The sequence below is a fragment of the Eptatretus burgeri genome, chromosome 2, assembly GCF_056783735.1.
Source record: "Eptatretus burgeri isolate ZD-2024b chromosome 2, Ebu_testis_v1, whole genome shotgun sequence".
Taxonomy (NCBI): Eukaryota; Metazoa; Chordata; class Myxini; order Myxiniformes; family Myxinidae; genus Eptatretus; species Eptatretus burgeri.
In genome coordinates this window covers 37,663,823-37,687,082 of record NC_140962.1, presented here as the reverse complement: position 1 = coordinate 37,687,082, position 23,260 = coordinate 37,663,823, and the positions used below count along the sequence as shown (strand labels likewise).

The 23,260-nt window shown below is 44.5% G+C and overlaps 2 protein-coding genes across 5 annotated transcripts in view; one reads left to right on the top strand and one right to left on the bottom strand.

Annotated features, from left to right (window-relative positions):
* Nucleotides 1-23,260, bottom strand: part of LOC147031828 (carnitine O-palmitoyltransferase 2, mitochondrial-like) — a 71,416-nt gene that overhangs the window by 45,150 nt on the left and 3,006 nt on the right. The gene's annotated exons all lie outside the window — the stretch shown is intronic.
* On the top strand, nt 315-21,883 carry LOC147031829 (uncharacterized). Of its 4 annotated transcripts, XM_085868108.1 has the most exons (4): nt 316-1,078; nt 2,206-2,419; nt 6,620-20,348; nt 20,431-21,883. In XM_085868108.1, exon 3 carries the CDS (start codon nt 15,766-15,768, stop codon nt 16,834-16,836), a length of 1,071 nt encoding a protein of 356 aa, XP_085724234.1. In that variant the 5' UTR covers nt 316-1,078; nt 2,206-2,419; nt 6,620-15,765; the 3' UTR covers nt 16,837-20,348; nt 20,431-21,883. The 4 variants fall into 4 exon arrangements, 2 of the variants coding, with proteins under 2 accessions (XP_085724234.1, XP_085724227.1); XM_085868101.1 differs by lacking the exon at nt 2,206-2,419 and having other exon boundaries at nt 317-1,078; XR_015054630.1 differs by lacking the exon at nt 6,620-20,348 and having other exon boundaries at nt 322-1,078.

Genomic DNA, 23,260 nt, shown 5'->3' with positions numbered 1-23,260 from the left:
CAATCTTTAACATCCACCAACTCATGAAAGCACACTGGACCCTCGTTTAACGTCGATCCGAGGGACGGACAACATGACAGTTTATAGCAGCTTGGTCGGAGGGAAACCAAGGAAAAAAAATACTACTACTAAAAAAATTGATAATAATACTACTACTAAAAAAATTGATAATAATACTACTACTAAAAAAAAAATAATACCACTACTACTAAAAAGAATAATACTACTAAAAAAAAAATACTACAAAAAAAAATAATACCACTAAACAGGTAACAGGGAGGAGAGACTGGATTGTGAAACGTACCGTGGAAGGCTTTTCTGGAAGTGCATTGTGGGAACCAAACTTCGATGTAAGTAACCGAGATCCGAAGCGGCCAACGAGGCGAGCTGTCGACGTTGATTGGCGAGCACGGAGTGCGGACTATGAAGGCCGACGGGTGGAGGACGGGACGAACACGGACCTCGTTTTGTGAGGGACGGCGCTGCGCCCGGGCGACGGCGAGTCGACGCAAGGCTCCCTCGCCAGCGAGCACAGCGAGCGGTCAGAGATACGAGCGAAGCTGCCATTGTATTGTTCGCTAAATATTGCTGAAGAAAGTCAAAGAAGAGATTAACGAATAAGCAGGAAGTTCAGTTGTAAATAGTTCAATGGTGACACAAGGGCGAACTACACACACTCAACCCCGCTTCATCTTGCCCAATCAGATTGAAATACGCAGACTCGATCCAGATCCACCTCCGCCAATCAAATTGAGGTACACACACTCGACGTCGCTTCACTTCGACCAATCAGATTAAGGTATACAGACGCCAACCCTTCAGCCAATCAGATTGAAGTACACAGACTCGACCTCACTTCACTTCCGCCAATGAGATTGACGTACACAGACGCGACCTCGCTTCACTTCGACCAATCAGATTAAGGTACACAGACGCCACCTCACTTCAGCCAATAACATTGAGGTACACAAACTTGACTCCGCTTCACTTCAGCCAATCGGATTGAGGTACACAAGCTTGACTGCTTCACTTCCACCAATCGGTGTCCGCCAATCATATTTTTGGCGGATGAAACAAGGTGAGGTATTTTACCTGCGAGAAGAATATTTATTTTGTTTCCAAGTTCTTATAAACGTCAAAATATCTGAAGTGCATCATCGGGGGGGGGGGGGGGTCTGTTAAAAAGCGGCTTTTGCTTTATTCAAAACTCGACGGCGAGCATTGCAATGGAACTCGATACAATTAGGCCATGGGCCGGATGGGTGATCATGACCACCTCGGGTGGCAAACGTTGACTGTACTTTTTGGAAAGATCTTTGTCTGGGCCGACTTTTTGGGTATGATTGCCACTCCAAATCGGAAGCTTTATTGTGGTTTTTTGGGAAAATAGGCATTTTTGGGGTAAAAGTGTTTCTTTGAAATTTCAACTGTAGAAAAAAATATCTGCGACAAAACAACATATTTGAGACTTGGAATAAATAGCTATGTAAAATACAACCATTGTGGTTGTACAATCTTTGTGTTGGGTTTCAATGGCCGGTTACCATGGCAACAACCATTTTAGGGTAAAAAAAAAAAAAACATGGTTTTTGATTGTGAAACTTTAAAAATTCATATCTCAGAAATGAAAAATGATTTTTTAAACTATTTGAACGATAAACACATCCCGATGCATCAGGGCAGTTTTTAAATTCCATCGTATGAGGGTAGGTTTAAGATAAATATATCGTTTTAGGGTAAAAACATCACATTTTGAATTGCATTTCTCGGTAAATGGAGAGAAAACCCAGTTTTTTGAGCATTTTATGAAGTATCAAAAGTCCATTTATCACTGTAGATGTATTAGCATACAAGGTTGGATGAGATACCGAGTTCATATAGATTGACGTTGCCATGGAAACAACCAATTTTGGGATAAAACACATTTTTTGAAGGTGAAAGTTTAAAAATCCATAACTTGGTAGAAATGTAATATTTTCGAGCAATTTTAACGCTAGCTCCCACCCTGACACCCTTAGGCTATTTGTTTGTTCAATAGGTAGAATAACCTGAGGGCAGCTGTTGTGTAAGTGTCTTAGATTTACATTCCTTGATCGCTATCATCATCATCATCATCATCATCATCATCATCACTTTCATCATCTGCATATACGGTTACGTCTATGTCTGCTTCGTCATCCTAATATTGGTTGTCACACATCTTAGTGCATTTCAGTCCGTTTCGGATGCACGTACAGTCCTTTGCATCACAGTGGCGTACACAGCTACAGCTCATGAGCTCCAAAACAGCTGAGGAAGCTGGTGGACCAGTCATCCAGAGAATCTCAAGGTCACCGCTGTCATCTGTTGACCATCCACAATCTGTTGGTGGGATTACTTCAAGAGTGCATACAAGGGATCTTCGCCATATGGCTGCTTGGTAATTTGCCCGCTTTGCATGCTGGAACAGGCAATCTCTGCATGGTGGCAATTGTGCTGAAATCATGTTGCCCCTCTTTGATGTGAAGCGCTGATAACGACACTGGTTGACTTCAACTATAGCTCTGTTAGAAACATAGAGATGGCAGGTGAATGCTTCAAGCTTTGCAAACAGTTCATTGGACATTTGCCATGACCGTCCAAGCTCACTGAAGCACTGCTGATAGTCCACGGTCTTCTTGGTAAGTTTTAGTGCGTTCAGTTTTCCCTTTCCTGCAAATGCACTGACCGTATCGCACCCCCTAAAGGCGCGCAAGCCAATTAAGGCCTTGCAGACATCTTCACCAAGGGCGTTGGCAATCTTGGTTATGTCAATGTACTTTTGCCGAGTTTTTGTTCCAAGCTTCTGACACATGGGTGAACGGATGATTTTGCTGAAACCAATGCAAAGTACCAGAATGTCCGTGTCTTCAGCAGTTATAACAATAGCGTTGCACCCATTTTCTGCCAGCTATTAAATTACTTTGTGTCACCAGCAATGTTTCAACTTTCGTTCTAAGTTCGATGATGCTGCAGGCAAGTTCGTCCCTTGTCAAGGTGTCAGGGTAAACCAAGACTCTGCGATCGTGGTTTCGGACGAAATCGAGTGACTCACCAAACTCATTCTCCAATTTTCGACGCATATGTGTCTTACTTGAGTCGCTGATCTCGTTGAAACCGTACGAGTTCGTCAGTGAAATTAAACGGGATGTCAAATCAGTGAGGTGCAGAACCTTTGGTTTGGAAATATTTCGTTCCTGATGAAGTCAAATAACTCTTTGTAAGCGGTAGTTTCAGCTGATTCATAGAGAGTTTCTGCTGATGCCTCACTGGTTGCGGTGGGGTAGTCGATGCCTTTGTATACTGCCCGTAGCAGGACCTATGGTAATGTGCTTCAGCTGCAACAATCTCTCGACTGACTATGCTAAGAATCTTATTGTCCATTTTTCGCACAGCAGCTTGTCTGACATCTGTGTCCACTGCACAAGGGTTTCCTTAGAACGCTGTCCTTTCAAATATTTTTCAACTTTATCACAAAATATGCACTTTGCCTCGTACATGCGAGATGAGACAGCCCCTTGCCTAGGTGTCCCATGTCGGCTGGATTGCTCGTGTATGTCTGTTTTCTCACGTGTTAGTCTATTGAGGTCCTTTTTGTTGGTAAACATAGAACGGCACCTGCGATGATATTTCACTGGTGCAATCTCACCTTCGGATAAACCATTTGCAGCAGATAATGTTTGTCCATGACCTCGAATTTCTGCAGCCTTTAACAGAGTTGTCCATGAACCGAAATCTATTGGTGACACAAGATCAGTGTCGTCATCAGTGCAGTGGATAACACAGTCGGTATGTGGCCACTTTGGGGGAGGCAATGACTCTTCCATGGTCAGTCAGTCACCTGAAAAGAAAAAAAATATGTAAAAACACTAATATTTAAATATACTTCACAATGTTTTCTCCACAAAATTACCGTTGCCATGGAAACATCAGTCGAGTTCAACTTATTGATTGCCATAAGAGAGAATTCATATAAATTGTTAGCCAAAATGGACTTTTGATACATGGTACGATTGAAAAATCTTTAAAACCAAAGACTTCTCAAAATCTCTGCTTTGACAATTCTATCGAGGAATGCTGTTGAATAGTTGATGCTTTCACCCTAAAACGAGATAGTTTGTTGACAACCTGCCCTATACATTGAAATAAACAACTTTCTGTGTGTATCGGGGTGGTTTTTGCCTTCAGATCTCTGAAAAATATTATTTCACTTGCAGGCGATGAATATTTCAACTTTTACCGTCAAAAAAAAACGTGTTTCCCACAAAATTGATCGTTTCCATGGCAACGCCAATCTATTTGAACTCTGTAACTCATACAACCTATACTAGTACATGTAAAGTGATATATAAATACATGTAGACTTTGGATACTCTGTGAAGTTGATAAAATAAAAACAGTCCTCTTATCCCAAAAAACGGGCTAACCCTAACAGCTAACCCTAACCCTAACAGCTAACCCTAACCCTAACCCTAACAGCTTTTGATACTTTATAAAATGCTCAAAAAACTGGGTTTTCTCTCCATTTACCGAGAAATGCAATTCAAAATGTGATGTTTTTACCCTAAAACGATATATTTATCTAAAACCTACCCTCGTACTATGGAATTTTAAAACTGCCCAGTTGCATCATCAGGATGTGTTTATCGTTTAAATGGTTCAAAAATCATTTTTCATTTCTGAGATATGAATTTTTAAAGTTTCACAATCAAAAACCATGTTTTTTTTTTTTACCTTAAAATGGCTGTTGCCATGGTAACCGGCGATTGAAACCCAACACAAAGCACACCAAAATGGTTGTACTTTACATAGCTATTTATTCCAAGTCTCAAATATGTTTTCTTGCAGATATTTTTTCTACAGTTGAAATTTCAAAAAACACAATTTTACCCCAAAAATGCCTATTTTCCCAAAAAACTACAATAAAGCTACCGATTTGGAGTGGCAATCATACCCAAAAAGTTGGCCCAGACAAAGATCTTTCCAAAAAGTACAGTCAACCTTTGCCACCCGAGATGGTAATGAGAAGTCCATTTTGGGTGATTGGCCCATGGCCGAAATGGATCGCTCCGATCGGCACCGGTTAACATGGCGATTCTCTGGAGATAGTGTGCTACCATATTGTGGAACTTGAGCAAATGTTGTTCCACACCTGTCCCCTTTCCCCGGTGGGGAAATTTTGTAATTTTAACCTTGAATTCTGTACACATTCTAACGTGCTCTCTTGATGCAAAATTAAAACAGAATAACTGAATAATCAATCATGTTTTCCTCATAAATTGAAGTTTATTTATTTATTTTTACATGTAACTCCTGAATATATTTCAGAACATCTGAACATACAAACACCGACATGGCCAAAAGTATGAGGACACCCCTTCTAATTAGTGGATTCGGCTATTTCAGCGACACCCATTGCTGACAGGTGTATAAAATCAAGCACACAGCGATGCAATCTCCATCGACGAACATTGGCAGTAGAATGGGCCGTACTGAAGAGCTCAGTGGCTTTCAATGTGGCACAGTCATAGGATGCCACCTTTCCAACAAATCAGTTCATTAAATTTCTGCCTTGCTAGAGCTGCCCCGTTCAACTGTAAGTGCTGTTATTGTGAAGTGGAAACGTCTCGGAGCAACAACAGCTCAGCCGTTACAGTGGTTGGTCACACAAGCTCACATAATTGGACAACTGAGTGCTGAGGCACGTAACAATCGTCTGTCGTCAGTTGCAGCACTCACCACCGAGTTCCAAACCGACTGGAAGCAATGTCAGCACAAACAGCCGCACACAAGCCTAAAATCACCACGCGTAATGCCAAGTATCGGCTGTCGTGGTGTAAAGCTCACCGCCATTTGACTCTGGAGCAGTGGAAACACGTTCTTTAGAGTGATGAATCATACTTCACCATCTGGCGGTCTGAAGGATGAATCTGGGTTTGGCGGATGCCAGGACAACGTGACCTGCCTGAATGCATGTTGCCAACTGTAAAGTTTGGTGGAGGAGGAATAATGGTCTGGGGCTGTTTTTCATGGTCCGGGTTCGGGCCCTTAGTTCTCGTGAAGGGAAATCTTTATGCCACAGCATACAATGACATTCTAGACGATTCTGTGTTTCCAAATTTGTGGCAACAATTTGGGGAAGGCCCTTTCCTGTTTCAGCATGACAATGCCCCCGTGCACAAAGTGAGGTCTATGCAGAAATGGTTTGTTAAGATCGGTGTGGAAAAACTTGACTGGCCTGCACCGAGTCTGGACCTCAACCCCATCGAACACCTTTGGGATGACTTGAAACGCCGACTGCGAGCCAGGCCTAATCACCCAACGTCAGTGCCAAATCTAACACGCTCTTGTGGCTAAATGGAAACAAATCCCCGCAGCAATGTTCCAACATATCGTGGAAAGCCTTCCCAGAAGAGTTGACGTTGTTATAGCAGAAAAGGGGGGACCAACTCCATACTAATGCCAGTGATTTGGTAATGAGATGTTGGACGAGCAGGTGTCCACATACTTTTGGCAATGTAGTGCATGTTGTAATGAGTAAAATACAAACTCAACTTTAAAGATAAACTTACACTTGGCCATACCCTCCTCTCCAATACAGACTTGAGGTAGATCTACTTCAATGACCTCGTGTCACTGGATGCTTGGGACTGCAGCGGCATCATCGTGCCTTTGATTGGATAACATGAAAATACCCTCCTCCCAACTTTTTTGCTCGAATATAACAAAAGATGCGTTGCTCTGTACAATCTACACTGACCAGGATGCGAGATGTTCCCCAAATGCATGACCAAATTATGTATGGATCATTATTAACGTTCCCCAAATAAGTTATCTCTTAAATCAAGACTGTGCTGGTGGGCATTATTTAATAAAAGAGACTGGTGGAGGCTTGTGCATGTGATGGATTTCATTAGTTGGAGTAAAAGCCTGGTTTTGGCTTAATGGTTAAGGTGTCTAGCTTGGGATCTTAGGGTCCTGAGTTCGAACCCCTTTTGGTCATGGAATTAACACCAGGTGGGGTTGACTCAGCCTGTCATCCTTGAGGTCAGCTAAATGAGTACCAGTACACTGGTAATCCCATACCTGAGTATCAGCGGTACAGCCACGCCCCCATAAAATGATGCAACTAGCAGCCACTAACAGTTGGAGAAACATGTACTGCACAGTGCACATGTGTAGAAAATGTTTCACTTGTGCATGAGTACAGGATATGGACAGACATTTCACAAGTGCCCAACTATGTCTGCGGACATCCACCTGCAGTTAGGTTACCTTTTTATTTGGAGGTTGGTGGCAGGATTTGCACTCCAGTACCGTAAAACACTTCACTCCGCAAAACATACGAAAAGCAAAAAGAAATCTGAAAACCCACTCCGTGGGAGTACCTCCTGTGCAGCTGTCTACCGCAAGGCAGCTCACCGGATGACGTGATTGGGGCAAAGCCTTCGGAACCTCCACTCTTTGACGAAAGGAGGAAAACCAGGGGGTAACCTTCCCGGGTCAGATTGCGGTAGTGTGTATCGGGGTGGTGCTGAGGTGTCATCCACGAGACGGTGGACTCCTTGGGTTAACCTGAGGTGATCCCTTCGGGTGGGTGCCTGGAATGTCCTATCCCTAAGAGAGGATGATCACTTGTCTCATCATCTAAGCTCAAGCGTTTGGACATCGGTATTGCAGCATTCTCTGAGGTTTGGAGACCAGAGTGCGATGATATCATGGTGGTTGGTGACACCTAATATTGGTCTGGTTGCTCTGATGGATACCATGTACAGGGAGTTGCTGTAGCTGTGTTCAATAAGCTGAACCCAATGATAATTGAGGTTACACCGGTCAATGAGCGTGTCATGAGACTATTGATTCGTCACTCCTTGGTTGTCATTTCCCTGGTCTCTGTTTATGCTCCGACTGAGGCGAGTGATCTCACCGTGAAGGACGCATTCTTTGCCACGCTCGAGTCTGTGGTTGATCAGTGCCCCAGGCGAGATACTCTTCTCGTCTTTGGGGATTTCAATGCACCAACTGGAACTGATAGGGGTGGTTTGAGACAAGTGTTGGCCCCCATGGGTCTGGAACTGTGAACCAGAATTGCAGTAAGTTCCTTGACTTTGCAAGAAGTCATGGACTTAGAGCGGCTAGTTCATGGTTTCAGCGCCCACAAGATCATCGCTGGACTTGGCATTCCAATACTGGCGGTGTGGCAAAGGAGATTGACCATGTGCTCGTTGATGGTCGCTGGAGGATGATCTAGAACTGCAGGGTCAACCGGAGTGCTCAGTTCCTCAATACCGACCACAGGCTTGTTGTAGCAACTCTGAAATTGCAGCTTAATTCTGGGAGAATGGTACCATCCCAGCCTCGGCTGGATGTTGGCAAGCTCAAGGATGAGAGGGTAGCTGAGGAGTTTTTTTTGTATTCCTTGTCGAGGCTCGTATGAGAGCGAACACACAACGCACATCAAGGGGGGCATGAGAAAAGAGGGGAGGGAGTGGGAAGGACAAAACAGTGGGGAACAGAGACATTAGGAGATCTGTGGAAGGAAGAGGGATGGGACGGGGAACATGGGGAATAGAAGATGGACATTACAGGGATTTTCAGGAAGGAAAGCAGGGAATTTGAAGGAGGTGGGCTTGGGTGGATTATCGGGGGTAGAAAAGATCAAGGTTTTGGATGGGGATCGGAAAATCGGACACCAGATAAGAGGTGGTGGTGAACAGCTGTTTTGAAAGCCTGGAGGGAAAAATGGGAATGAATAGAGTGAGGGAGTTTATTCCGAAGGCAGGAAAAAAAGAGGAATGAAAGAGTGAAGGTGAGCAGTGATTCGTGATTTTGGTAGTTTTACCAGAAGGGGGTTGTTGGCGGACATTGAGCGCCCTGCGGAAATGTGGTGGGGACAAATCGCAGAGAGAGAGAGAGAGAGCAGGGGGCGAGGCTGGAGAGGAGACGGTAGAAGATAGAAAGACCACCGACCAACCGGCGGTGATTGAGTGAGAGGCCCAAAGACTCAGCCTCATTGCGGGAGATGCCAATGATCCGAAATGCCTTGGTTTCTACAGCATGAAGCTGAGAAAGGTGGGAGGCAGGAGCACCAGCCCAGAGGGGAGAGTCGTACTCCATCAGGCTGCGGACAAAGAGTTTCCGAACAGGCTGAGTGGGGATTTTGGGGGGCCTGGGTGCTTTGGGGAATCCTGAAGAGTTGTGGAGTGCCTTCAAGCCCACCGTCCTTGATGTTGCCTGTGGATGTCCGGGAACTCACCATAGGGCAAAGAATAATTCTCTCTCGAACACTGGATACCACTGACCAGTCACAGGGCCAGGCTGAGGGGCAGAGATGAGGTGTAAAACGGTATGTGTGCTAAGGGTGGACAAGGAGGCCTATGTGTGAGGAATCTGTGAGGAGGTCAAGCATCACCTGTGGTCAAGTGACTTGCGTCGTTCTTACAGGGGAATTCACACATCAACTGTGGTCCACCTTCGCTTGTGGAGAAACAGGCTGCGGTGAACCAGTTGAAATGGGGTAAAGCTCTTGGGATCTGTGGCATCCACACTGAACTTGTCAACGCTGGTGGAAATGCTGCACTCGTGTCGTTGCATGCAGTTCTGTGCTCTGCCTGGAACATAGGCATCATCCCAACTGACTGCAAGAGGGGCCTTGTTGTCCCTTTCTGGAAAGGGAAGGGTGATCGCCAGGACTGCAACAACTACCTTGGGTTGACACTGCTTTCATTGACAGGCAAGGTCTTTGCTTGGATAATTCTTGATGGGGTTCACCACCATCTGCTTGAGCACCAGCATCCAGAGCAGTCAGGCTTTACACCAGAGGTCAATGATTGACCATATCTTTGCGCTTCAGGTCCTCACTGAACACAGACGAGAGTTTCGGCAGGGGCTGCTTGCAGCCTATGTTGATCTCTGTTAAGCGTTCGATGCAGTGAATCAGGATGCCCTCTGGAGGATTCTTTGTCTTTGTCGGGTGCCACCAAAATTGATTGATCTGATGTCTTAACTCTGGTACTGAGAGTGCTGTGAGATGTGGTGATCGCATCTCTGACTCAATTCTCATTGTTACTGGAGTTCGTCAGGAGTGTGGACTTGCCCCCACACTTTTCAGCGCTTGTATGGACTGAATTCTGGGGAGGATGTCAGAGAGATCAAGCTGTGATGCATCGTTTGGGAATGTCAAGATCTCTGACCTTGATTTCGCAGATGATGCAATCATCTTTACGGACACTGGATATCCTTTTGGGAGCCCTTGAGGTGCTCAATGAGGAGTCGGAGCCCCTGGGATTACAGGTTTCTTGGGTCAACACTAAGATCGAGGCTTTCATTGATATTTTGGATGCTGCTATCTTGGCTGTACCCGTTTGTGGCCAGGATGTTGAGGTCACAGAGAGATTCACTTTTCTTGACAGTGATGTTCACGTCTCGGTTGGCTGAGTGCCAGAGGTTAGTCGACGTCTGGGTCGGGCCTGGGGATTCATGGATTCACTGGATCATGGGGTGTGGCGCTGCCGGTACCTGTGCGGGAGGACGCAAGTCCGAGTCTTCAGGTCCTTGGTGCTTCCACTCTTGCTCTACGGATGTGAGACTTGAAATCCGACTAGGGAACTGAGACTGCGACTTAATTCCTTTGGTACAAGGTCTCTTCAGAGAATCATTGGCTATCGCTGGTTGGACTTTGTGTCCGTGAGCGTCAGCTGCGGTTGTATGGACATGTGGCTCGTTTTCCTGGCGATGATCCAGCTCACCAGATTCTCTCAGTGAGGGAGGAGGAGGCCAATGGGCCGACCACGTGCCTCATGGTTGCAGCAGGTTGATCAGCATCTCAAGGAGGTGAGGATGGGCCAGGCATCTGCCTGGGGGATGGCCAGACGGAGGCCCTTGGAGTACTAGCAGAAATTGGACTCAGCAACACGCTGCTCCGGTGCATGCTCCCATACCTGACCTAATTTCACAAAGATACACAAGGAATCTCGATGCAGGAGGAGGTTATTGCAGGCTCATCTCGATGCAGATTCTGCCTCCAAGTTAAGAAGAAAATTAAAAATGTTCTTTGTGGTGATTTTGTTTGTGGCTTTTTTCTTTTATTATCTCCCGCCAACCAACGAAGTTGGCGGGGGATATTTAAATGGGTTCCGTCCGTCACATTTCGTTTCCGGAGCTTAACTCCAAATCCCCTCAAGATATATTTACGAAATTTGGTACACATACCAAGCAAGTGGTGAACTGGTGCCTTTTGATATTTTCTTATTGATAGGTCACATGGTTTGGCAGCCTTGTTGGATTCAAGAAAAATATTAAATAATGTTTTCTCTGGAATCACATAACCTAACGAAGCGAAAATTTGCAACCATCATCTTCCATCATGTCTGCATCCATAGTAAAAATTATGTCATCACAAGTCACATGGTTTGGCAGCCATCTTGAATAGAAAAACACCTCATCCGATTAACACGAAACTTCACACACGTATTCCACTGGAGGATTGGAGGCAGAATCTAAATTTATGATGTCATTGGTCACATGGTTTGTCAGCCATCTTGGATTGAAAATTAATAAATTTTTAAAATCTTCTCCAGAACGGCTGGACAGATTGAGGCAAAATTTCACATACGAGGTGTGTTCAAAAAGTATCCAACCTTAATTTTTCGTGTGTAAACAAATGAAGCTTGGGAGGCGTGGTTTGGTGCACGTATGTAAGCGATCCTAATCCGTATGCGTGAATATTTTCCCGCCTGCAGAAGCTGTCAGTCGCCGACAGACCACCGATGAGTGAGGAAGTGTAAGTGAGTGCCGTCGGATTTTCGTTTTTGACAAAATGACGGATCACTGTGGTCTCATTGCCAGTGATCACTGTGTTGAAGAAGTTGGGATTGCTGTTCACAGTCTCCAGCATGTCCTGTGCAATCTCCAAACGGAGTTGCTTCTGCTCGATCGTTAGCAGCTTTGGCACGAACTTCGCTGAGATTCTCCTTAAGCCCAAATAGTGTGAGAGCCCAGTGACGTTTAATTTATTGTATTGAGCACGAAAGGTTTCAAGGTGTCATTTGATGGCCCATGGCATGAAAAACTAAATAAACCGTTTCTTGAGTTCGGCCACCATGGCCTTCAAAGGTTTTAGGTCCCTGAAAAGGCCCCTTTTCTACTTTTAATCAAACTATCGAGCACGAGAAAAACGAAAATTGAAATCATCGATTTATTGAACTGGAATCATGAAATGACAACTCAATAATGAAAATACGCAGGCTTGGCTGAACAAGAAGGCCCCAAAAAGGGCCCCCAGTTTCTTTTGATAAAACTTTTAAGCACGAACTCTAAAGTGGTCTTAGAATACTCATATAATGTCCAAATCATCAAAAACACTGCTCAAGAAAAAAATTACCTTGGCCCGTCGAGACAAGAAGGGTCCAAATTCGAGGAGGTGCTGAAAAAGGGCCCAAATCGGACACTTGAAAAGAACGCACACGGGCTCAATGACTGAATCGGGTATGTACTGCAATCTTAAAATGACAACTCAAATAAAATACACAGGCTTGGTTCAACAAGAAGGGCCCAAGAAGGGCCCAAAAGGGCACCCAATTGGAAATAAGAAAACAAAACTAACCTAAACGTTTTCAGAACAGCAGTTTGGTATTTTTTGTGGTATTTCCAAAGTTCTCATTCCTGAGAGTAGACAGTTTCTCTTTTAGCTCCAACTGTGCATCGCAACACTGAGAATATATTCGTAGTGCTGTGTAGCGCTGCGTAAGTCTCGTGAAGGGGAGGAATTGGATTCGATTTTCGTACGAGTAGTGCTGTGTTTGGACACTCGAACATGGATTCAGAACAACAAATGGATCCCAGTTACTCGGAGTTCAATAATGACGACCACAATGATCAGCCAGAATCTTCATCACAGAATGCGACAGGAATGCACAACATCTTCGAGACAGTGACCTGCCGTTCACAGACCTGGTGCCAGAAATGAGCTCAGTGGAAACAGAAGGGGAAAAAAGACAATGAAGGATCCATTGTAGTAACTCCGCAATCAGGTAAGCCGGTATACCACACCATTCCAAAGAACAGATAAATTTAATTCCAGTCTGATTGTTTTGTTTTTAAGTTCATATTCATATTTCAGACAGAAGCCTGGTGTTGGCTTAGTGGTTAGGATGGTGGCTTGGGATCCCAGGGTCCTGAGTTCAAGCCCCATTGGCTGCTGAATTAACACCAGGGGGTTGACTCAGCCTGTCATCCTTCCGAGGTCGGCGAAATGAGTGCCAGTGTACTGGTCCCGGTGTATGCCCCGGTTAGAATAGGTGTACCATATCCCTGTGTGTCGTAAGAGGCGACCAAGGTTGGCGTCAGGAAGGGCATCCGGCCATAAAACATTGCCTCAAGAAAAAGCCAAACCCCTGCACAGCAGGGAAAAATGGCTGTAAAAACGGTCATTTATTCATATTTCAGACAAGCCCAATGGATATGCACCTTTGTAGCGATCGTTTCACAACTTCCTGCCCTAGGATTTACAGTGTCCCACATATGTCTTCCAGGAGGAGCATCTGAGGCGACCCCGCCGATACACTGCATTATTCCTGTGTGTCCTGCAGGATCCTGCAGTAATATCCTAGAATTGACGCCCGACAAATTGAAGGTGATAAGAAGTTCAGCCAATTCCAGACGCTTGCTGAAAAACTTCAGTTTATCCAAATATCGTTGCGTGGTCGAACGTTTTCCAGAATTCCCGTTAGATACCGACGGGTATCACAGCAAGTGTTCCAAAAACTTCACCGCTGTATCATCAAAAATACCTGTTGCCATTACCAACCAAAACGTCAGTGACGAACGCAACATAGTTACGTCGTGTCACTTCTCCAACATCATCAACGTCCACTGCTGGTATTTTTGGTGACGAATGTCTGTTTTGTAATAAGAACATCAAATGCCGACCAAATGGTATGTAAAGAGAAACCGGGTAGGATTGGGACAAAACAGGCCGAGAAGAAGATATGAGATATATCAACAATTTTCAAGCTGCAAAATATATTGGTGAAGATATCAGGGGTGGATCTGATTGCGAAAGAAGCCAAAGTACATCATTCATGCCGATCCGAGAAAATTAAAGCCACTGACAGAGTGAGCGCAATGAAGAAGGATATACCTACTGAAAAGAAAGTCTCGAAGGATGTCTTGGAACGAATATATGCATACGTCGAAAAACACGTAATCAAAAGGAAATGACCGGAACATCTGAAATCAATTTTCGATCGATATCTGGATCTGTGTAAAGAATTCGAGTTGCCAAATCACGTCACCGCAAATCAGTAAATTTGGCGAAGTACTGAAGAAGAGATTTGCAGGCCAACTGATAATGAATTCATCAGCCAGCAAAAAATATGGTGTGATAGTCCATAGCGCGACCATTGATTATTCGTCAGTGGAAACAGTTTACGATTTCAAGTCATCACCCGAAGGACAGGTAACGAAGCCGCTTTAGTGATGCGGAAGGCTCTGAAGTCAGTGAAGAAAGAGCCTCTCACCGATCCGCTCACAATTGACTCACTGAAAAATGGTGAAGGTAATCCACCTGAATTGGTCGAGACATTTTACAGGGTCTTATTTGGTGGTCCCAATGTCAAAAAGCATTCAGAATCTGTTAAACGCTGAGCTAATGCCGCCAGTCAAGATGTGCTCTTTATTGTATCAGGGGCCACCATGAAACCCGTCAAGCATATTCTGATCGCCATGGCGCTGAAGTCACACATCGGAAGTTGCCGTGTATTGACCATCTTGAATCGGCTCGGATACTGTATCAACTACACGGCAATCGAGAAGCTGGAGACTGAATTAGCGTATTCCATTCTCGACAGGAAGCTCAATTGCCCGGATGGTGCTGAGGTGGATGAACTGGCGGGTCTGGCGTTTGACAATTATGACAAGGTCATACATACCCTTTCTGGAGCAAACACATTGCACGATACCATGGGTATCCTTTATCAAACCATTCCCACCTGGATAGGAGTACCCCTTGAAGAAGTGTTTCCAGAGGAGCCGATGCCCACTGTGTCATCCCACAAACGGCGGCCAAGACGAAAAGTAAATGACCAAAGTGCAGCACTGGAGCCATACCAGAAGAAACCCCGCATGGACCGCTTCACGTACGAAAACATGGGTGTATTTAGTCGAGCTGATAAGTCTTAAAACGTTAGAAAGTTGGACTTTATCTGGATGGCTACACATGCTCTCGAGATGGAAAATATTCCAATGTGGACCGGCTTCATGGGTCGTTTCTATGTTGACCACCTCCCTAAACAACGTGTCCTCAACATGAAAAACATTCCGGAGCCGCCTACGAGCAAAGATGTCGTTGTCCAGACCCTCAAAGTGACACAGGCATGCGCTGCCGAGCTCGGGCAGAGGTATGGAGTCCTGACTTACGACTTGGATGTGGCAATGAATGCTTTGAAAATCCAATCCACTGAAAGTCCAACATTTGATGATGTATTCATCCTGTTCGGTGTTTTCCATATCTCAATATGTCTATTCAGAGCAATGGGAAAGCTAATCAGTGAATCTGGAGGACCACAGCTTCTGGTTGATGCAGACGTCCTTGCATCTGGCTCAGTACATTGCTTCATCGAATGCACCAACTACAACCGCTGCAAATGTCTGCACGCAATGTTTGCCTAAACCTTGCGCATTTCTCACGTCAGAGAATTTCTGACCACATACGAGAACTTCGACGAATTGGTTGCTCTGATTCATTCCATGGATATGACCAACGCCCAGTCAATGGACACCATGGCTGAATCTCGGGTCATTAATGCAGTACGAGATGAGGACGGGAAGTTGGTGCAGAGCACACCAGATGGCGAGTTGGGCAAAACAGCGCAGTTTTGGTTGCAGTACGTTGGCGACCTGGATTTGTTTCTGATCATGGACAGAGCTGTCCACACGAATGATGTTGATCTGTTCATCTGGGTGATTACACAGGTGACTAACATATTCTTTGCCACAAACCGCCACCATTACTCAAGATGGATGACGAAATATCAGCTTGATTTACTGAATATCGAGTTTACACACCCTGGACTGATGGAGAAGCTACGGCAAGGGCTGTTTTTGTGTCACAGAGAAGAGAACCAGTTCAGCCGACTGCCCATTGACCTGACCCTTGAGCAGACGGTCAATTGTGATGCATCTTCAAGGCAGACGGGATTTACGGTATCAACCAACAGTTACAGCAGGCGCCTCCAGTGGAGCGTCACGAAAGGGACTCGAGCTGCGCTCATCGGCGTTTTATTCAATATGGTCGGGATGCTACGAACAAATGATGCACAGGCGGAATTGTCTGCAAGCCGCATATGGCAAGATAATACCGATCTACAGAAACTGATGAAGAGTATCCAGACATCGGCATACCCATTCAAACTCGATACTCTTGATCTGATCAACATCAGTACAGGAAAAAGCGCGACCTCTGAAATCACCGAGTCACTTATAAATATCGCTAATGAAGGTCGCAAGCGACACATTTCATTCATCCAAGAATGCACTGAAGATGCTGACAGATTTGAGAAGCCAATCAAGAGAAACCAACTCAAGACATTTTCAAATCGGGGAGCGAAGAACCCAAGGGCGCAAAATCCCATCGCCAGACAGCTTCGGTGTACCAGAGACATATTCGGCAGAATAGCCATTGTCGCGTCACAAAAGAAAGTTGATCTAGACTCTGGAGTACCTGCTTTCTCACCCTCTGACGCCAGTACCTCTCACAATGTGCAAAACGGACAGAACAACAATGCACACAGAAAAGAGCGCCCTTTTCTCTGTTCTTGAACAAAAAGTATCACAGCATGGAAGTCCACCAGCTCTTGATGTGCACGTTATTGACGGTAACTACCAGCACAGACTCCTCCCACCATCGCTCCCACCAACTTATGGAGGGTTATCGCAATCAATTCTTCACGTTGTTGTTGCATACCAATCCACGAGGGTTGATACCGTCTTCGACACCTATGAACAACCTTGGATTAAAGACTGTGAACGGGAAAGACGCGGTGCTGAAGATCTACGCTACACGATCACTGGCCCAGATCAAATCTGCCCTCAGGGTTTGAATAAGGCTCTGAAATCTACGTCATTCCAAAGCTAGCGACCGTGATTCCTTCTAAAAGATTGGGGAGACCAACGTCATGCCCATGCGCTCCGTGACAAGGAAGTTTATATTGGAGTTGACGATGTCTGCGCACGCTTCGCTGTGGAGGGCGGACAGATCCATAAGTCTATATTTGGAGAACTATGCAGCAATCATCCTGAAGGAGACACAAGAATCTGCCAACACCTTATGCACATCAACGAGTCGCGACTGTCCGATAACGATAACGTGGTGATCAGGGCATCGGACACTGATATCCTCGTCATACTCCTCCATCACGTTCACGAAACGACCCTTGGTGTATGGATGGAAGTTGGCACGTCAGGTCGAGGTGACAGAAGATATGTGAACGTATCCCAGATCGCAGAGGATGTGGACCCTTGTTATGCGCCGTGCTCCCTGCGTTCCATTCATTCACAGGGTGCGATTACACTCCAGCCTTCTCACGAAAGGGGAAAAAGCGCCCGCTCGCAATTCTGGAGAAAGATCAACGGTACCAGAAAGTCTTCGCAGAACTAGATGGAGAAGCGCCCAATGAGACCGTGGTGCAAGCCATTGAAGACTTCACGTGTTTGTTGTACGGTGCCAAAAAGCCCTTGCCGCTGAACAAATACAGACACCGTGTATTTGAAATAGCGTACGCTCCTAAGGATCCTGCCAAACCATTCGCAAAAATGAAAGGTGTTGACGCGAGGAGCTTACCACCTTGTGAGGCAGAGGTGAGACAGCAAATTTGAAATAACTGCGTTTGTGGCGAAATACTGGCAAGATGCTCACCTCAACAGTGTGACCAAAATAACTAGTAAGGGTTGGGAGTTGATTGACGGCACTTATCGTTTTGTGTGGTTTGAAGGCGACCAACTTCCAGACGATGTTATTCCCGAAAAGCAGAAGGAAGACGATGAAAATAGTGATGGTGATGATGAAAACGAACAGATAGATGAAAGTGCTTTGTTAGAAGATGAGGACGACTTAGATGACATTGATGATAGCGATGACACTGCTTTATGACAGCATACGCTTGTTCTTTTCAAGTGTCCGATTTGGGCCCTTTTTCAGCACCTCCTCTAATTTGGACCCTTCTTGTCTTGACGGGCCAAGGTAATTTTTTTTTTGAGCAGCGTTTTTGATGATTTGGACATTATAGGAGTATTCTAAGACCTCTTTGGAGTTCGTGCTTAAAAATTTTATCAAAACAAACTGCCGGCCCTTTTTGGGGCCTTCTTGTTCAGCCAAGCCTGTGTATTTTCATTCTCGAGTTGTCATTTCATGATTTCAGTTCAATAAATCGATGATTTCAATTTTCGTTTTTCTCGTGCTCGATAGTTTGATTAATAGTAGAAAAGGGGCCTTTTTCAGGGACCTAGAACCTTTGAAGGCCACGGTGGCCGAACTCAAGAAACGGTTTATTTAGTTTTTCATGCCATGGGCCATCAAATGACACCTTGAAACCTTTCGTGCTCAATACTTTAATTAAATGTCACTGGGCTCTCTAACTAAAATCCTCAGTCACAATGGAATGAACGGATCCAATGCTGACGCCCGCCTCGTCTGCAAGTTCTCTGATTGCGATTCGACGATCCTGCATCAGCAGGGTCCTCACTTGGTCAATGACGATCTCATTTCGGGATGTTGAGGGCGAACCAGAACGTGCTTCACTTTCCACTGATGTGCGACCATCTTTGAAGCGGTTGTACCACTCTTTTATCTGTGTGGTGCCCATTGCTTCGTTCCCGAAGGCCTGTTGAATCTTGCGGATCGTTTCCACTTGGGAATCGCCAAGCTTTACACAAAATTTGATTCAGTAGCATTGTTCAAGTTTTTCCGTCATTTTGTCAAAAAGGAAAATCCGACGGCGCTCACTTACACTTCCTCACTCATCGGCGGTCTGTCGGCGACTGACAGCTTCTGCAGGCGGGAAAATATTCACACATACGGATTAGGATCACCTACATACGTGCACCAAACCACGCCTCCCTAGCTTCATTTGTTCACGCACCAAAAATTAAGGTTGGATACTTTTTGAACACACCTCGTACACTTTCCCCAACACATCATTTCAGAAGTTTGTTAATTTTTAATTGATAGGTCACATGGTCAAACATCTTCTTCTCCAGAACGGCTGGTCAGATCAAGGGGAACTTCACATACATATTGCACACGCTTATGGAATATAAGTTTGTTAATCCTCATTTACTATGGTGGGGGATATTTGTATTTGTTTTTGGGGGAGGGGAGAAGGGTGGGTGCACAAAGGCAGTCCTCAGGTGAGAAATACACAATATCAAGCACACACCACCCCTTGGAGAGACCCCCACAGCCAACACTGCACAGATGCACACAATCAGTCAACCACCCATCAATGGTCAACCTAGCTAAAAGTCCTGCCAACATCACCATACCCCTTTGTCTCCATAACTTCCAGGTACCTATGCAATTCCAATTTAAACTTATCTACTGTTTATGCTGCCACTTCCTTTCCAGGGAGGCCATTCCATGAATTAACTACCCTCTCCATGGCAGCTATGTCCTTCCTAAATTGTGGTGACCAAAACTGCACACAATATTTGAGATGTGGCCCTCACTAAATTCCTTTACAATGTTAAAACCACCTGTTTTGATTTATAAATGATCCCCCTCCGAATACAACCTAAAACCCGATTTGCTTAGCTGCAGCTGCCTGGCACTGCGTTGCCTGCTTACCTCCCATATCTATTACCACCCCCAGATCCTTCTCCTGTGTGACACGCTCCAAAATTACCCCTTGCATCCTGTAGTCTCTATTTTCATTGTTCTTTCCCATCCCCAACACCTTACACTTGCTCAGGTTAAATTCCATCTGCCAATATTTTGCCCAATCTACACAAGTATCAATACTTTCCTGAATCTGATCACCACCCCCTCTGCTATCCACCTCATCTCCAAGCTTTGGTTCATCTGCAAATTTGGAAAGCTTACTCTTTACCCCATTATCCAAATCGTTGATGTAAATAATGAATAGTAATGGTCTGAGTACTGATCCCTGAGGTACCCCACTACTTACATCCTCCCCTTCACAGCCACTCTTTGCTTCCTCCCACTTAGCCAGTTTGCAATCCAATTTGCGACCTAACCAGCCACTCCACAAGGCCTCAACTTTGGCTAACAACCTCCGATACCTCATCAAATGCCTTCTTAAAGTCGAAACATACAGGTGTGTCAATAAAAGGTTAACCGCTTCAAATGACCTTTGTACTTTTAGTCCTGACCTTCATTTTTTTCGTTTTGTTTTGCAGGAGTGATCAATGATCTTTGGAGAAGTCATTGAAACATAAAGTATTCCACAGAAAAAAATGACGTTTTCTACGGAGCAAAGAGTAAACATTGTCAAGTGGTATTTTGAGACCAAATCAATTGCTTCCGTCCAGACGAGGTTCTGCACTGAATATGGAGTGCATCCCAGAAACAAGCCAAGCAAGCCAGCCATTTGGAAACTTGCGAAAAAGTTCAAATGTGAAGGGACGATTCTCAACATTAACAAGGGAAGGTCTGGTCGTCCAAGAAGTGTACGGTGTGAAGGAAACATGGAACGAGTTCGTGAGTCAGTCATGCAAAGTCCGAAGAAATCGCATCGACAAAGATCAGCTGAATTGGGTCTCACTCCCAGCAGTATCAGAAGAATAATGAAACAAGATTTAAACCTCTTTCCGAACCACATCACAACAGCACATAAATTGAACGATGGGGATAAAACAGCACGAGTCACTGTGTGCGAGATGTTGCAGCAAAAGATGGAGGCACCATCAATCAAGAACGATACCGGTTGATTGTCAACGCATTTTACGAAGACTTGAAGCAATCGATGAGCACTGCAGCCCTCTGGCTAGTGGTTCATGCAAGACTGTGCTACCCCACATACAGCCAATGAAACAATTGCCTTTCTGCATCAAAAATTCGGACGAGTTCTCAGTTTGTGTGTGGAAAATGAATGGTCTCCATACAGCCCCGACTTCAATCCGCTGGATTTTTTTCCTCTGGAGAGTTTGTAAGGATAACGTCCACAAGGAACACCCCGGATCTGAAGGCAGCAGTTGAGGCTTATGTGTAGACAGTAACCATTAAAACTTGCAGAAACATCATTGAAAACTACACCACAATTCATGCGATTGCATATTGTGTGCATGGGGTGCTCACATTGAACACCTCAATGAAAAGCGCATTAATGCATAATGAGTTTCATTTGTCCATGATTTGGTTTTCATTTTCCGAGTCATTTTTTTTGTTTTATTACTCAATGTTTTGGTTAATAAAGTTTTGAAGTGGTTAACCTTTTATTGACACACCCTGTATTTTGGTCACTGCCTTTCCCTCATCCACACAATCAGAAACTGCTTCAGAGAACTCTAAAGGATTTGAGACAAGAACTACCTTTGGTAAACCCATGCTGATGACTTTTAATTAGTTTGTATTTATTTAAATGGTTCCTCATCTGGTCCTTAATTAATGTCTCCAACACCTTCCCCACAACTGAAGTCAAACAAACAAGTCTATAGTTCCCAATTTCTTCTCTGGATCCTTTCTTAATTAAATAATGGTGTTACATTTGCTTCTCTCCAATCCTCCAGTGCATGTTCTGACTCCAGTGAACTATTGAAAATATCCGTTAACATCTCACTTACCTGCTCAGCCACCTACATCAATACTGTCGTTTGCATATTATCTGGCCCCAGAGCCTTTTCCACTCTTCGATTACCGAGCTGTTCCTTTACTTCCTCCACTCCAACCTGGATCTTCTGTAAAAGCCCTTCCTCATCTCCTTGATACTCAGAGCTATTGGCAATTCTCCTGACTGTTCTTGTGTAAAAGTGAAAGCAAAATACTTGTTTAATAAGCCTGCCATCTCACTTTCATCACTATCCACTCTCCTGGTGCTCTTCCTCTATGGGCCCACACTTGTCCTAACCTGGTCTTTTCCTCCGATATACTTTGGAGTGTGATTTTCCAAAAGTGTTTGTAATAATATAAATAAAAGAGAAGGAACAATTTGAGAGATTTCACAATATGAAATCTTCTAATAACGATGACAATAAAATTTGAAGTGGACTTGAATTTTTTATTTTTTTTAATTTTTTTTAGGAATGTACTTTTGCAAAAAATGTTTGTAATAAATTGTTGATGTGCCAAATTCATACTTGGAATGTCATGGTTTGCTACAAATGGCTTGCAAGCAATCATTTTGCTTTTCTTGTTTATTTTTAACAAGATTATGCAAGCATAATACACATGAGACATACATATTTTCAACAAAATAGGTCAGAGAAGAAGTTTGGCAGAATCAGATCAGTTGCCTTGCTAAATCATCACATTTTTTTTTACTTGCTCCAGAATTTGTTACAGCTGAATAGATGCGAGATAAATTAAGATTATCAATTTCCACATCTGAAAGGTCAATGACTGACTCATTAATATTTGCTCTCTTCAAAATGAAACAAGAAAAAGAGCAATCAGAGATTGCAGACCCTTGCCAGGACTTCTTTTTGCAGACACTTGCCAGACCCATACCTTAGCCTGCACAATGGAACAGCAACCAGAATCCATGTCAAATCCTCTAAGTCCCCCTAACCTACACCAACCTGGTTAAGAGACTCCTACCGACAGGGTACGTTGTTCGCACTCACTCTCCTCATCTGCACAATCACGCCATTCACCCAAACACTTTAGTCATTCATTCCACAGTGCCGCACACCCAGTCCACAACACCATCCAACACCTTTCACGTTTATGTGAAAACAAAAACACACCAGTCCCTCGGATCCCACTTGGTCATCAAATTTAACTGGTACACTTTTTCATCAAACCCCAATAAATTTGTCACTACGTCCGTCGTCCATTGGCGTCCTCCATCCTGCCCTAATCATTTATTTCCAACCATTTAAACGAAACATCAAAATCTCTTCACCAGTCCCATGGAACCTCCGCATGGTTCCAACCAGGTATTTCAATCTTTCCTCAAACAAGCCACTCTTTGTCATCCACTTGTTTCAGGTGTGTTTAACGCTCTACCTGTAATGTCTCCACCACTTTTTTTAATAATCACCCAAATCCACCTGTGCCACTCTGATGCCT

Coding starts and splice junctions, on each gene's coding strand:
- LOC147031829 (XM_085868108.1), top strand. CDS start 15,766: ATGGATATGACCAACGCCCAGTCAATGGACACCATGGCTGAATCTCGG.